Source organism: Podarcis cretensis (assembly GCF_951804945.1).
Source record: "Podarcis cretensis genome assembly, chromosome: 1".
NCBI lineage: Eukaryota > Metazoa > Chordata > Lepidosauria > Squamata > Lacertidae > Podarcis > Podarcis cretensis.
In genome coordinates, this window is record NC_137170.1 from 119,544,288 (window position 1) to 119,561,067 (window position 16,780).

Sequence of the window (16,780 nt, forward strand, 5' to 3'; positions counted from 1 at the left end):
CCCCTGACCGTTAGGTCCAGTCGTGGCCCACTCTGGGGTTGTGGCGCTCATCTTGCTTTATTGGCCGAGGGAGCTGGCGTACAGCTTCCGGGTCCTGTGACCAGCATGACTAAGCCGCTTCTGGCGAACCAGAGCAGCGCACGGAAACGCCCTTTACCTTCCCGCCGGAGCGGTACCTATTTATCTACTTGCACTTTGACGTGCTTTTGAACTGCTAGGTTGGCAGGAGCAGGGACCGAGCAACGGGAGCTCACCCCGTTGCAGGGATTCAAACCGCCGACCTTCTGATTGGCAAGTCCTAGGCTCTGTGGTTTAACCCACAGCACCACCTGCGTCCCGCAAGTTTAAAAGTAGAGAAGTAAAAAAAGAGGAAAAATTACCTCCCTGGGTAGCAAATAGCACTAATTACAGTCCTGTTATCAGCAGAGATCCGAAGCCCGCTTGCTAAGCCATCGCCATCTTGGAATCGCCCTACCTCCTTCTAGAAGAGGAAGTCAGGGCCACAGGTGAAAAAGTCCTGATTGGCTGGCTCTCCGCTTGGTCAATCATAAGTGGGTAAGGGAGGGGGGCAGCAGGGTGTGGTGCTCCTTTTTGCCATGTGCATTTTCTTGGAGCAGTGATGGTTTGTTTCCGGTGGAAGAGGGCCATCACTGAGGCTCCCATTATGACCAGTACACCCCACAATCCAGAGCCCCCAGGTCAGGTAAGTTTGGTGCTGGGGTATGGGTAGGGTTGGGCAAGCCAGAGCTGCTTGTTGCTCCCACTAGTGCTGGGCCCAGTGGCAGCCTGGGCCTGACTGCAAGGCGCAATCCACCTGTGCTTAGTGGATCAGGGCCTTTGGATGTTGCAGAGGGGCAAAGGGCCCATCAGCAGTGTCAGCCTGGCTCTGCAAGGCGTGGGGTGAAATTCACCCCAGCGCCTAGCCAAGTCTGGTGCTGCTGACGTGCATCTAGTAAATAGCTGTCTACTCAGAAGCCACACTTTCAGTGGGACTTAAGGGTGTGTGGGGCTGTATCTAGGCAGCCAGGGCTCCTCTGGATGACAAGATATTTTTGCAGTAGATCAGTGAGGACCACTTGCTTTTTAAAATTCTCCCATGTATACAGAACTCCCCGTGCACCTTTTGGAATGTATCTGTAGATTTCCCCATGTGTGTCAAATAAGTGGGGTCAAGCAAGTGTTGTTTACTTTTTTTAATACATGGAAGATGGATCGCCCTCATGCACTAGGAAAGATGACCCATGGGGTCCCTTCCATGATTCTATGGTTTTCTGCTTCAATGTTTCATTATGTTCCTATCATTTTATGTGATTGTATTTTGTATGAATTACAAAGAAAACACGTGCCATTTACAAACAAAACTTTTAAATAGCTACCTTTCTACCAGTAAGACAGGGGGAGGGGCCATGGGCATAGCCAGGATTTTTGTTAGGGGTGGGGACAGAACCTCAGATTTGTATTGATTTTTACTTATTTGGCTACGCCCATGGGGGGGGGGGGAACCACAGGAAGGAAACAAGGTTGGAAGGGGGCCACAATCAGAAAAAGGTTGGGAAACACTGATCTAGGCCATGAACTAATAAGCGGAGGAATGGAAACAGGTAAGCATATTACAGCGAAAACAATGTGTAAGTATAAAAATATAATTTTATTGAGTAGAATGTATCATCAGTAGTATCAATACAAAGTGGTAAGGATCTCCAATATGTGCATTGAAACAGCTTTCAGCTTGTACTTGTTTTGAGCAAAAGGAAAAGGAGTTTTTGAAGGTTGTTTTAGTACCTTAAATGGGTGGAGAGTATATTGGGCCAAGATGACTCACCCCAAAACTTGAGGAAAATTTTGCTAGGTGAAAAATATGTTTTCCTTTGCTATTTCTGATCTCTCAATATAGGGGGATCTGAGTCAACTAATCCGTTTCTGTCAAGATAATATTCTTACCAGACCTCTAAAATAGTGTTTTAAACTTGAGCCTGAAATGATATTTGCTTCCCAGTAATGATGGAAAACACCAGTGATGTCCATGTTATAATCTGTTTGGATCATCACAGTCATTTCAAAAGCCTTTAACAGCAGTATTTCTGAGCTATGTTATATGTTTGCATAGGCCCTTGGGTTCTTTTGTGCTTCAATGTGTGTTTGTCACATCAACCCAGCTTCAGTAAATGGAATAGCATGCAAACACATGGCAACCCTGTTGAATAACTGTTTATCACTGTCCACTTGTTGCTTGTTTGGAAACACCTCCCTTATTGTGGCTAATTTTGTTCCATGAATAAAGCCTGTAAGAAACCTGAGAGTATTTTAGAAAGCCCTCTAATATTATTGGGTCTTTCAACCAAATGCACCATAATGAATATGCTTGAAAAACATTTGTGGAACCTCTGGAATTGCTGTCATCTGGAGTTAATCACTTGGTGATATATAGACAATACTGCCATGACTTGGGGTTCCTTGTGCCTTAAATACACATACATTTTTATTATGAAGGGCATCACATCTGGTTCTTGATACAGAGTCAGTGGTGATGGACTACGTCAATTTTGTTGCATCGCTCAGCATACGGCACTACCATTTTGTCTTCTTTTCTGTTCCTACGTACAGCTTGCCGCAGCTTCCTTCTAGATGCAAAGGCAGCCTTGCGTATTTTGTGAAAATACATTACCTTCCGGACTACTATCCCAATCTACGTTCTCATACAAATTCCGTATTTATACAGTGCGCTCCAGTGCTTGACTCTTCATTCATTTTATTCCACAAGTCTATGTGAAAGGCACTTCTGGTATCCTTATACTCTTCATCAACTAATATGCACTGGCCATGCATCAAGTCTTCCCGTCTCCTCTTTGTGGCTGAGCCCCTGGAACTACTTTCAGTACAGGGATTGGCATTGTTTAGCTGCTGGGAGATTTGCGTACATTACACATGCCACTGTAAAAAAAAAGTAAAAAAGTAAAAAATTACAAATGTTTCAAACAAAATATATTCACAATAACCCATAAAAGCTTTTTTAAAAAATATGTTGGGGGATCTAACAGTGCCAACTTATGTTTAATGTCAAACAATATGGGTTCCTGTATCACAATTACTTCTACTTAAGGTATCAAAAACACATTACTGGGCCTTTGATAAGGGAAAATGTGGTAATGTCTGCTATCTTACATTTTCCACCTAGCTAATTTTCCTTATTATTTTTTTCGGGGCAAAGGGAGTTTCAGCATGGCTGATGAATTTTCCACTCTAAGGACTAGGTTTCAGACCTTTGTCCCATTTAACTGGTGGCATGGCTTTACTATTCAGCTTTCATTGTCACCTAACATACTACCAAACCATTCCTATCTTAAAAAAAATCAAATTCTTTTGTTATTCTGCCACAATTGACATAAACATACAATCTTTATATAGATTTACAAATACTACAAAAGCACTTATTTTTATTTCATTTATTAAATCTGTATACCCGCCTTCATCTCAGGACGGTTCACAACATAAAAATACGAAATACAGAAGAAAAGCAAGAACATTAAAGACACAAACCAATGAATACCCCTCCCCTCCCCAAACACATTTAGAAGGGCATTGGGTATTGATCAGCCAGGCTGAAGAGGAACGTTATAGCCTGGCACCTAAATGTGTATAATAAAGGCACTAGCAGAACTGCCCTGGGCAGAACCTTCTATAAATGGGGAGCCACCAACTTGGATGGCTTTAAAAGAGGATTAGACAAATTCATGGAGGATAAAGCTCTTCATTGGCTAGTAGTCACAATAGCTGTGTTCCACTTCTGAATACTCATTGCCTTTAGTCCTAAATGGGCAGAGTGCTGCTGTGTTCATGCCCTGCTTGCATGCTTTCCACATGCATCTGGTTTGCCACTGTGAAAACAGGATGCTGGACTAAGTGAGCCATCGGCCTGATGCAGCAGGCTCTTTTCATGTAAACCACAACGAAACTTTACTATAGGGATGGCTGTAAAAATACATTTGAAACAGATACCATGAATTGCCAGTGACATCTATCACTGTACTGAAAGCTGCTCTCAAAGCTCAAGTGTTTTAATGGCTCCATATTATTCTATACCACAGCACAGGCTAGGCCTAGGGTTCAGTTGGTTAAATAAAAATTGAACTCCGCTTTCATGTCATTGTTGGACCTTTTCTCTGATCTGGAGTTTAATTTGTTCTTTGGTGTTTGTTTGATATCTGCAATTGACTGTGGTTCTCAACATTATACATGTATAGAGTGTGTATCACAATAAGCAACCTTTGAAAACTGTTGCTCCTGTGTTGAAAGAGTTTGCATGCACCAGACATGCAGAGTCTCAACCCCATTTGAAAAGCCCTACTCATAAAATCCTGAAAATGTATTCAAAACACAAGTTTGACAGCTTCATCTATGTGGTGTGTAACACAATACCATTGCACAGTAGCATAGACAGATTTGCAGTCAGACAGGCACTATACTAAAAACTTTAACAGGATAGATGAAAGGCAATATAAAAAAGTTAAAGCCATTTTCCATTTAATCAGTTATTTTGAGCGTGTGTGTATATATATATTTGAATATGTCTCTTTGTACATATTATGTTTTCTGGGGGACACATAATATAATGTAATAATATATAATATAATAATATATAATATTTCTTAAGGAAATCAGCCCTGAGTGCTCACTGGAAAGACAGATCCTGAAGCTGAGGCTCCAATATTTTGGCCACCTCATGAGAAGAGAAGACTCCCTGGAAAAGACCCTGATGTTGCGAAAGATTGAGGGCACAAGGAGAAGGGGACGAGATGGTTGGACAAGTGTTCTTGAAGCTACTAACGTGAGTTTGACCAAACTGTGGGAGGCAGTGGAAGACAGGAGTGCCTGGCGTGCTCTGGTCCATGGGGTCATGAAGAGTTGGACATGACTAAACAACTAAACACCACACACACACACACACAGTTACATACCGCTCTGGATATGTAACTTTTGGGTTGCGAACATGGCAATCCCAGAAGTGTATACTTCCGGGATTCACCGCACGCGCATGCGCAGAAGCGCTCTATCATGCCGTGTGTGTGCGCAGAAGCGGCGCCTCCAGTTACAGACTTTTCAGGTTAAGTACAGACCCCCGGAACAAATTTAATTCGTATCCAGAGGGTCCACTGTGTATGTGTGTGTGTGTGTGTGTGTGTGTATATATATATATATATATATATATATATATATATATATATAGAGTGTCCCCCAGAAAACATAATACAAAGAGACACATTCAAATCTACTCTCACTCTTCATTAAAACTGAATCCATGATCTTTTATCAAACTTGAAGAAGTTCTATCTAAAAGAACAAACTGGGGCAAACTTGACACTGTTTGCTTACAGTTATTTATATATTCCAGGGACAATATTTTTCTTGGCAGTTTCAAAGATTGTAAAAACATCCATTAACCATTACTGTTTGTGAACATGCTATCTGAAGGACCATCTTCTCCCACACAACCTTTCCCACATATTAAGAACTACCAATGGAAGCCCTCTTCTGTCTCCTGAAAATACATCTGGTTGGGATAAGAGAAAAGGCCTTTCTCGCTACTGCGGCCTGAAGTGATCCCTCCCAAGGCCTGCCTTGCTTCTTCCCTAATGGCAGTTCGCCATATTACCAAGACAACCCTTTTCAGGAAAGATTTTCAGTGTTTTGAATTGGTTGCAAGCTTTTGATTTCTGTATTCCCTCTGCTGAGAGTAGTTACTACATCTAACCTCTGAAGCTGTGTGTGTCCACGGTTCCCTTTCACTGATGAACTGGGGTTCAGTGAACAGTGCCCAACAGCTACTTTCACATTAGCTGCCCCAAATGTCTCATAAATCAGTATTTTTTTTTCATGTTTACATTATTATTCATTTACATGGTTTCCTGTTGGCTTGAGGCAGAAAGTGTCTAGGCCACATAGCACTGCAGCCAATGAGTCGCTAGGAGCACCAAGGGGGGGGCGGAGTCTGAGCTGATAGGCAAGGTGGAGGTAGCTGTGGTGATGGTGCTGTCAAGCCAGATCTCCCTCTTCTGCTGCAAGCCTCCTTTCAGCTTTCTTGCGCCCACAACCAAAATAAGGGGGGAACTCGCTTGTGCTTTAAAATGAAAATATGCAATATTTTAAATATGGATGAATTCATGACTATTCCCTTGCTTTAACTGAAAGTAATCCAAAACTGAAACAGAAAAAATATTTTGCTTTGATCAGTTTTATAGCTGCACACCATCTGATAACATGAACACCATCCATTCTTGGCCAGCCACAAATAGACATAGAAAAGGAGGAAGTCTCATGTATATTGGTCTATTGTACCTACACTTAGAACATAATGACCAAATCCTGGCAATTTCTACGTCTGATGAACAGACTGTATTTCATAACATATAGAATCCAACTTATTCCCATCAGGTGCTGTGTCAGTTATTATGCTCACTAAATGCTTTTCACTAAAATGTCAAAAAGTCCTGAACTAACCACAGATTGTATGCTGAAGTCCCCCACCCCAAAGTAAAATAGCTGCTGGAATCCTGTGAGTACACTTACTAGAAAGTAAGCACCACTTAACAGTATCAGTTAATTCTTAGCAAACATGGACAGTATCAGAACGCATGTCTTCAAGAGTTCAACACTGCCTTCAAGCCAACCTCAAACTCAACAAGGGATCTACGCAAAAATATATAAAACAATCCCTATGCTATTTATAGTGAAGTGCATTTTGGTGTGTTGAAGGGCATTTTGGTATCAATAACAAAATCCAAAACACATCTAAAAAAACCATCCATGTAATTTTGACAAATTTATACAGATCCTAATTCAAGAAATGCTTGAGAATTAGCGCCCGATCCATTCGAATTAAATCAATGGATAGTTTGCCATTGATCTCAGTGGGAGATGGAATTGCTTTCTTCAGGAACAATTCAGAACCATTATAATCACAGTTGCAGGTAGGTAGCTGTGTTGGTCTGCCGTAGTCAAAATAAAAACAAAGGTATCTAAAGAAGTGTGCATGCACACAAAAGCTCATACCAATAACAAACTTAGTTGGTCTCTAAGGTGCTACTGGAAGGAATTTCACTATAATCACGGCAGTTTTGCCACTGAGAAATGTGGATTTACTGCTTTTGTGCTTTAAGCAGTATTTTTTTTTTATGTTGCTCTATGAACTCACAGTAAGCAATGTAAAAGCTGATTATTTAAAACCATGGAGAGAGAAATTAGAGATGCTCAACTGTTTATAATTTTAAAACACAAGTGTTTTAAAATTAAGTGCTCATCATTCGCTAAGACGAAGCCCCATTCATATTCAAAACTCTCTTAACCAGAGACTAAATACTGGAAATCAATGTCCTTTTAGCTCGTGGGAACTAAGGCCTGAAAATTTTTTTTTAAAAGAAACCCGCTTCTGGAAAAAAGTTAACAGATGACATTAACACGTAGGCACAAGGCCCGGGTCTGGCACTTCAGGGCCTTCAAAACATTCGCAAGCGAGGCCTGATTGGCCCGCAGCGCGCAGACATTTTAAGTGGAGAATTTTTTTAAATTTTTTTTTGGGAGGGGGTGGTTTTGTTTTCGGTCCATAAGCGCAGCCTCCAACTTTCCCTCCTCCTCCTCCCTAGAGCCGCTGTCACAAAACGCTGAGTGGCAGCCGGAACGAGGGAGAATTCAAACCCTGCCGAGTCTCCCACGGAAATCGAGCAGGGCCCGAGGAGAGAACCGTTCTGAGGGGAGCAGGCCTCAAGCGCTTTATAAGGCGAAGCTCTCTCATGAGGGAAAAGGCCAAGAGCCCTGACGCGGCTGCCTCAGGGCCTCTCCCCCTTCCAACCGTCGGTTTAGGCGGCCGCCGCGGCCTGGCTCTCCCTCCCCCCCCCCTCCCCGCCACCTCAGCTCGAGCCCACCCGAGCAAGGCCTCGCTCATTGTCTCTCACACAAACCCTGGCAAACAGGAAGCCACCTCGGCAAGGGAGGGGGAGGAAGGGAGCGGGGGCCGCTCCTGCAAGCGGGCTGAGCGACAGGAGGCGAGGGCCAGTGAGAGCGCGGGCCGCGCGGCGCCGCAGCCAATGAGCTGTCTGGAACGCCGCGAGAGCAAAGAGGAGGGGGGGGGAGGCGGGAGTTCCGGGCCAGCTCTCAGGGCGGGCGGGCGCGCGCGCGCAAGGCGGCGGTAGTACTGGTGGTGCTGGCGGTGTCGGCCGGGCCCCCTCTTCCCTTTTGCTCCAAGCTCCACCTTTCGGCTTCCTCGCACCGTCAATCAAAACAAGTGGGGGGGGGGACCCCGGAGTGGGAGCCAGGCCGCCGCCTCCTCCTCCACCACCACCACCACCACCAGCAGAACCACCTCCGCCGCTTCAACCCCGCGCGCACAATAAGCATGTCCCCGGCGGTGGCGACAGCAGCAGCAGCAGCAGCAGCAGCGGCGGCTGCCTAGCCGTAGCAGCGGCAGCGGCCGCCAGCGGGGCCTGCGCGCCAGAGACCAGCGGGGTTCAAGCCAGCGCTTTTCCTTCCTTCCTTCCTCCCTTCCCTCCTCGCCTGCCAAGTCGCTCGCTCGTCCTCCCGCCATGACCGGTACGTACGGGGCCTTGTTGTTGGGGAACCGCCGCCGCCGCCTCGGTTGCTGCTCGGCCGCCGCCGCCGCGCGTGTCTGCCTGCGAGTGTGGCTGGAGCGGCACTGGCTGAGCAGGAGGAGCAGAGCCAGGGGGAGGAGGGAGAAAAGAGGGGCAGGGGCAGCAGGGACGGCGGCAGCGGCGCGGAGGGAGGGAGGGAGGAGGAGGAGGAGGAGGAGGGAACAGAGGGAGGGGAGCGGAGGGAAAGCAGGGCGGGCTCGCCTTGCGCGGGAGGGAGCGAGCCAGCGAGCGAGCGAGCAAGCGCCGGGGTGATGGGGAAGGGAGGGGGCGAGCGCGCCCGCCAGTGACTCTCCTCCCCTCCCCCCTCCGACCGATTCTTTCCGCCTCCCCCCCCCGCCCAACTTCTCCTTCCAACCCCCCCGCACCACCAAACAACCCGGCCTATCTTTTTTTTTTTCCCTACCCCCCCTTCTCCAACTACTCCCCCCCCCCCCCCGTTATGCGCGCAGCTCCGGAGAAGCCCGTGAAACAAGAGGAAATGGCTGCCTTGGACGTGGACAGCAGCGGCGGCGGCGGCGGCCCCCACGGCGAATATCTGCAGCACGGGAACGGCGGCTCTGCAGCGGCTTCGGCCGACGCCTCGGACGAGTCGGGCACCCCGCAGGTGAGAGGCGGGAGGGCGGGTGAAGCAGCAGGCTTCGGGCCCGGAGCCCTTCTTTCCCCCCCCCCCTCCTCCCCACCCCCCGGCGGTGACACGTCGCGAGCGCGGGGTTTCGGTGGCTGCGCGGGTGGAGGGAAGGGGACCGACGGAGACGCGCCCCGCGCTAACCCACCTCTCCCGCCGCCTGTCTCCCGCTCCCCCACCCCCCTCACCCCACCCCAGGACACCCAGCCGTCGCCGCTGGCGCTCTTGGCGGCTACCTGCAGCAAGATCGGGCCGCCGTCGCCGGAGGACGACGACGACGACGCTTCTCCGCCTGCCGGAGCGGTAAGTGCCCGCCCCGCCGCGCTCGCACGGCCTGCCGGAGAAGGGGGGGGGGAGAGAGAGAGAGAGGCAGAGACGCCGCAGACCGCCCGCCCGCCCGGGGGGAGGGACGCGGAGAGACACCGCAGAGCACTGCCCGCCCGCCCGGGGGAGGGACGATCGCAAGGCCGACCTGCCGGGGAGAGGGGGTCCCCGAGCTCCCCTGCCTCTCCGGGAGGAGCCGAGCGGGCGGGCTCCCTGGGGTGGGTGGGGGGAGAGAGAAGGAGGAGGAGGAGGCGGCGGCACCGGGACATCCCCTCGAGCCTCTGAATGCCGCGGCGCCTCTCGTTGCATCTTCAAACGGGGCTTGACGGGGCGGCGGCGCAGGTTTGGGGAGGTGGGGTGGGGGGGGAAGGCAGGCAGAGAGGCGGGAAGCTTTGGTTTCTCCCGCTCACCCCTCCTCCTCCTCCTCCTCCTCCCCACCCCAAGGCAAAGGGAGGTCTATCTGGGCTTTCCACCCCCACCCCACCTTTCAAAAAAGTGAACCATCATCCACCCCACCCCCCTTCCTGCTCCTGAATGTCAGCTGTCACCCCGGAACCCCGCAGCAGCAGCAGCAGCAGCACAAAATGTAGGCTGGGTTGAAGGAGAGGAGGAGGAAGCCAGAAGACACTTTAAGGGCAAAATGGCTGGTTGGAGGGAAGGGGGGGAAAGGAGAAAAGAAAAGGCAGCCTGTATTCCCTAGCGGAAGCGAGCTATTTTGAACGCTGTTTCTGGGCGCAGTTAACAGTGCACTGCAGATCAGTTTTGTGTGTGTGAGAGAGAAAAAGGGAAGTTTTGACACTCAAACCACCACCACTCTGCTTTCTTTCCTTGTGTGTTATCTGCCCAGTAAATATCCTGACTAGTTTTTAGAGGAGCCTGGTAGGAATAGGATGTGACGGAAAACAACATGTCAGTGCTTTGCTGTTAAAAAGGAGCAGGCTTGAAGCGGGCGGCGGGGGGGGGGGGTGTTAATTGAAATGCAAGTTTTAAGCGGTGGGATGATTTGGCATTTTACGTTAACCATTCGGATTTGATTCCATGGGTTTGCCAGAAATGGGTACTCTCTTTAATTTTCGAACCCGTCTGTACGTGGGTGATATAGGGAACTGTATGTTTGATGCCGAATGAAAATCTTCACCTTTTCTGTGGCCTCCTGGTTGTTCTCTAGATAGTGTTTATGGTGTGAATAGGAAATGAGTATTGCGGTGGAGAGGAATAGAATGATTAGGTAAGCTGTATGTGGATAGCATGGGAGAAGCTTCATTAGCTTAAGACAGTGACTGTTTGAATTCAGTCCTTTGCATACATGTGCCTAAGTCCCTTTGAATTCAGCGGGACTATTGAGTAAACACTCGCAGTCATACACTGTTCCAGTGTCATCTTAGATAACTTGAACCAGGTTGTTTGACATTTGATGGTCCCTTCTTAATTTTAATGTATACTTCTGTGGCCCCTTTGAGTGCTTATGAGCCCTGTCAATTTCAGTGGCATTTAAAAGCCATGTGAGTGGATTAAGGAATGTAGCCTCACACAGCAGAACGAAAAGTATTTATTATCTTCATTGCACACCAGGAAGCTAAGATGTAGTTGAAGCTAATCACTTGTCCACAGCCTCAGTGAGTTAGTGTCAGAGCCTGGAATAGAGCCAAATTTTAACTTGCTCATCTGTGTCTTTCCAAATGTGTGACGCAAAGGAAAAATAATGCAGCAATGTAGTCTCTGGTTCTCAGAGAGCCAGAAGCAAGGTTTTCACATTGGTGAGATTCTCCATCCTACAATAAATTTATTAAAACACGATCTAAAATGGCACTCAGGTAACGTTAAAACACTTATTTTGATAATGGTATAGCCTTATAAATGGGAGGAGCTTTTAAAAGGTAATTGGGAATTGGCTACAGGAAATGTGGGCAGGCAAGAAGCAGGCATGTGAGACGGATACAGAAAAAAAGGAGAGTTAAAAAGAGCACAAATGAAAAAGACGTTTCCACAAAATGTTATGGTTCCCTGCAAATATTTATACGTTTGGATAAATGGTTTAAATCAGTGGTGGGTGTCCTTTTTATGTTGAGTGCCACATTCCCTTGGTGGTAATTGGTTTGGTACCTTTTATTGACTGTATGTCGTGGCCAAAGCCAAAAATGGGTAAGGAATACCTCTTTTTACTCAATAGGTCCTCTCTGAATGGTAGTTTTGCACCAATAGGAGCTTTTTTCTTAGCCTAATTTCCATCTGGGGGTCGGCAGGGCCAAAGAGGAGAGGCCTCAGATCCAGACTAGAATTATGGTTCCCACCCCTTTTTCTAACCATTTCCCTCAGTGTGCCATTCTCCAACTATAGCTAATCCAGGATGTAACTGATCACACATGGCGTTCTCTTGTGCTTTTCATAATACTAGTACAGTGGTGCCTCGCAAGACGAAAAGAATCCTTTCCGCGATTCTCTTCGTCTAGCGGTTTCTTCGTCTTGCGAAGCAAGCCCATTGACGGCTTAGCGGATTAGCGCTATTAGCAGCTTAGCGGCTTTTAGTGGCTTAGCGGATCAGCTGATAAGCGGCTTAAAAGGTAAAGGTACCCCTGCCCGTACGGGCCAGTCTTGACAGACTCTGGGGTTGTGCGCCCATCTCACTTAAGAGGCCAGGGGCCAGCGCTGTCCGGAGACACTTCCGGGTCACGTGGCCAGCGTGACATCGCTGCTCTGGCGAGCCAGAGCCGCACACGGAAACGCCGTTTACCTTCCCGCTGGTAAGCGGTCCCTATTTATCTACTTGCACCCGAAGGTGCTTTCGAACTGCTAGGTTGGCAGGCGCTGGGACCGAGCAGCGGGAGCGCACCCCGCCGCAGGGATGCGAACCGCCGACCTTTCGATCGGCAAGTCCTAGGCGCTGAGGCTTTAACCCACAGCACCACCTGCGTCCCTGATAAGCGGCTTAGCGACTTAGAAAAAGGGGGGGAGGAAAAAAACCCCGCAGGAACTCGCAAGACATTTTCGTCTTGCGAAGTAAGCCCATAGGGAAATTCGTTTTGCGAAGCGCCTCCAAAACGGAAAACCCTTTCGTCTAGCGGGTTTTCCGTCTTGCAAGGCGTTCGTCTTGCAGGGCACCACTGTAATTCTGAGACCTCTGATGGTATTTCTACATATCAAATATATAAATAATGGCAGTAGATGAAAATAGTTGGAGAAGAGAAGCATTGGCATGAATTTTCATGAAAGGATACTTCCTTAATGGCATTTAATGGAATGTTCCTTAACGAAATGAATCATTGCGAGTGAAAGTGCTAACTGAATAGCAACAAAACTATCTCATCTTTGTGTCTCATCTCTGGTATCAATGAATTCTCCTGTGGGAATGGGAAGGGAAATTGCAAACACATTCTTACACACTCAGATAAGAAAGCAAGCCACCTACCACAAATCTCTCATCCACAATGAGATGTCGCTAAAAGTAATTGTCAGCATTTATAATAATTGGAAAAAGGAACTGGGTTTCCCCCCAAGCCTTTTAAGTTTAAGATTTAAATTACGCATGTCCAACTTCTTATCAAACTTTCCAATGCAGTGAGGATCAAGTCACAATATTTGCATTCCTAAATTCAGTTTACTTTAGACTTCACCCTAGTAACTTGCAAAGTTGATTTCTGGATTAGACTACTATAGTCTAGCCATACTTCAGATATTTAACAGGAAGTTAAATTATGAGAATTGTCTTCCGGAATTTAGTATTTTGCCACAGATATAATGCTAATATTTTCTTCCCTGACTTACTGGGCCATTTAATTAGGACTAATTTTGTAGAGTGTGCTTTACACTAAAGTCTAGTTCAGGTATCACAGCAGTTCAGCCATTGTGAACAGGATTTGAAATGGTGCTCCCTCTTCATGTGATCACTTCTGATTCTTAGTTCACACATCACAATAGTTGAAAACAAGTTATGATTTAATGTGAAAGGGAAATGCATTGGTGCCTGCTACTCAAAAGTTCCCATGGTATTTCTTTCCTGGTGCTGAATATGCACCACAGACAAAACAAGCCAAGTCTGATTCGTTGCATCATCTGAAATTGCTTTTATAGTTTGTTTTCCTAAAACCAAGGACAAACCTTGTTTGTTCCTAGTGGTTTAGATAGCATGTCAGCCCAAGACTCTGGCTTATCTCTGGCATGGCATCAGGAATGAGAGGGTATTGCTATTAACTGCACTTTGTTTTAAGTGGTGATTTAATGTGGCATGCGAACAAGGCCAGTTGCTGTATCTGAATTGGTCAAACAATAGCAAATTGGAAGTTTGTGCTGAATATAGCAAGCCCAAATTATCGCACCATTCTAAACATTATCTCCACGTAGGTCTCTCTGCCAGTTCTGCAAAAGATTACAACCTTTTTGAACCTCCAGGATCTCTACTGATTCCCCTGGGATTGCATCACTACCATCCTTCTGAATACTGAACTTTGTGGCCCTGCATCTAAATATTTGGCAGCAATTCACACGCATAGTGGGGGTTTCCGCATGCTTTGGGGTTCCCTTGGCTATTCACAACAATACAAGGTTGTAAATAAACCCCCCAAAACATGGTTGGCCATGCTGAGGGTGGTAAATGGGAGAACAGAAGCTATCTGAGTCTGGAACAACATATAGCATCTCAGAGGTGGGTAGGGATAACGGCTGGGGAGTATGTGCCCTATGTCGTAAACATTCCTTCTGTGCTACATGGAGACATAGCATTGAGTAAGGAAGAAATAAGTCTTTCTCCAGAAACAAACTCGCCTCCCGTGTTAAGAGGCTGAGGCTGACAGCAATCCTTGTTCCTGAGTAGTACATAACACAGCAAGAGGAGCTTTCAGAATGTGCGTAAATAACAGAACTGATCACCAAACAGCACTCTTAGGTGTTCCTGACTGTAGTTCTACTTTTTTTAAAAAAAATGGTGAATTTAGTGGTCCCATTCCTATCAGATTGGCAGTGAAATGGCAACATCCACAAACAGTGTTCTGGCTTGTGCATATTTGCAGGACTTTCCAGATGTGCTGAACCAAATGATTTTGTACATTTAAAGGAGAGATGGAAACAAAACAGCCAGATAACCAGGGCTAAAATTGTGCTGTGGGTGTCAGCTGAATTGGGGTAGGGGTGATAGGAAGGAGGGGACAGAACTGGCCTGTTTGAGCCACTAACATATAATAGTGTAACAACAACAAAAAATAAATATATAATTTTTTTAAAAAAATGTCCAGTAGCACCTTAGAGACCAACTAAGTTTGTTCTTGGTATAAGCTTTTGTGTGCATGCACACTTCTTCAGATGCATGCACACGAAAGCTTATACCAAGAAAAAACTTAGCTGGTCTCTAAGGTGCTATTGGACAATTTTTAAAAAATATATTTCGACTGCGTCAAACCAACAGGCTGTCTACCTGAATCTAGAAGAAACAAATAATAATAAATGTATAGGCTGTGCATCTGACTGGGTTACCTAAGCCACTTTGGGCAGCTTTCAACAAATTAAAACAGACTAATACATCAGATGCGGGTGGCGCTGTGGGTAAAACCTCAGTGCCTAGGACTTGCCGATCGCATGGTTGGCGGTTTGAATCCCCGCGGCGGAGTGAGCTCCCGTCTTTCGGTCCCAGCTCCTGCCCACCTAGCTGTTCGAAAGCACCCCCAAGTGCAAGTAGATAAATAGGTACCGCTTTATAGCGGGAAGGTAAACGGTGTTTCCGTGTGCTGCGCTGGTGCTGGCTCGCCAGAGCAGCTTCATCATGCTGGCCACGTGACCTGGAAGTGTCTCCGGACAGCGCTGGCCCCCGGCCTCTAGAGTGAGATGGGCACACAACCCTAGAGTCGGAAACGACTGGCCCGTACGGGCAGGGGTACCTGTACCTTTTAATACATCAGACATTAAAAAAAACTTAACTGGAGGAGGCAGTTGGAGACAGGGAACATGTGCCTCATGGCATGTATTTGCCATTCAGCGTAGTTTCCTGCTCACCTAACCCTGAGCTTCAGCAGTCAGTTCAATAGAAAAATTGCATTGTACTGTGGTGGTAAACTGCAGGGCTAGATGAAAGCTGAAAGGGGATTTCCAAATTCATCATCTCGGCCCCACCTTATTCCTTCTAAGAGCAAACTGGGTGCCCCAGGGCACCAAGTAGGGTACAGAAGAAGGATCCATAAAGAGACAAGGTAAGAGTTTCTACATGCTCTAGGGGGACTTCCCAAAAGAAAAAAAGGTTAGTATGAGGGGAAAGGAATTGAGGTCAGGAAAGGCTTGCCGTGAGGTGTGAATCTTGCAGCTTCACTTCCCCCGTCTCCTAGGATGCAATAAGCTAAAAGGATTATCTTGTGTCGGGGTGGGTGGGTTAACTAAGACAAGGGGAAAAACAATTTCTTGGTCATAATTATCAATGTTCTAAGCTGCTTGAGGCTCTGCGGCTTGAAGTATCTGGAATGAGGGAGAAAAACGCTCACGTGGCGAAGGGAGGGCACTTTTTGCTCGTGTTTCAAGACTTGATGAACATTGTGCCTCCTGCTCACTTGGTCCTGAGCGTCAGTAATAATGCTGTATGAGGTTTTGCACGAGAGTATTCCTACTGCCCTGGAGCCTAGCTGTCTTGTGCTATTGTACAGACGGGAGCAGGGGATTTCCCAATAATTGATTTTCAAAATGCCTTGCAGGATCCCAAATTATAGAAGGTGTAATACGGATCTTATATTGATACAGAACTGCTTCACTGTAATAAATGCCAGCTTTTACATAGGTGCATAGCCCTTTCTTGAAACCCGCGATAAGCTTTTTGCTGTAATTGCGTAGGCTGCCCTCCTGTTTGTTTGAATAGATAATGTTCCACTGAAAAAGTAAGCAAAAGCTTGAGCGATGGTAGCGAAGTTTTAGAAATCAATATTATGTTTGTGAAACTGAATAATCTTCAGAAGTAGGACTTGTTGATGTTAGGGGGAAAGACAATATTTTTATGAACTGGAATTATTATAAGTGTACTGGTACAGCATTTGTATACTATAGCTATAAGAGAAACTAATGTGTTTATATAAATAGCTCCCTGTGCTTGTGATTTGAAGAACACTTAACCGGGAAGTTAAGTTCTGTTTAACTTGGTGGGATTTACTTCTAATTAAATATATTCAGTATTGAGGTTAAATCTAATGATGTTTACAGCGCACTGTAATAATGCAATACTTTGTAC

The 16,780-nt window shown here is 46.6% G+C and overlaps 1 protein-coding gene and 1 long non-coding RNA gene across 3 annotated transcripts in view; one reads left to right on the plus strand and one right to left on the minus strand.

The window, feature by feature from the left end:
* Positions 1 to 1,178: 1,178 nt before the first annotated feature.
* On the minus strand, positions 1,179 to 8,956 carry LOC307220200. Its single transcript, XR_013840766.1, has 3 exons — positions 8,589 to 8,956; positions 1,448 to 2,931; positions 1,179 to 1,376 (listed from the first exon to the last, which is right to left on the minus strand). It is a non-coding gene; the product is annotated as an uncharacterized lncRNA (long non-coding RNA).
* Positions 8,144 to 16,780, plus strand: part of SP3 (Sp3 transcription factor) — a gene marked incomplete at its 5' end in the record, with an annotated part of 33,277 nt that continues 24,640 nt past the window's right edge. Inside the window, 3 exons of one of the 2 annotated variants that reach the window (XM_079977973.1) lie at positions 8,144 to 8,580; positions 9,089 to 9,243; positions 9,463 to 9,567. In XM_079977973.1, the coding sequence (XP_079834099.1) occupies positions 8,574 to 8,580; positions 9,089 to 9,243; positions 9,463 to 9,567 (267 nt within the window). Of the gene's footprint in view, positions 8,581 to 9,078; positions 9,244 to 9,462; positions 9,568 to 16,780 lie in introns of those variants that run through there. The other variant, XM_079977972.1, reaches the window with a different exon arrangement.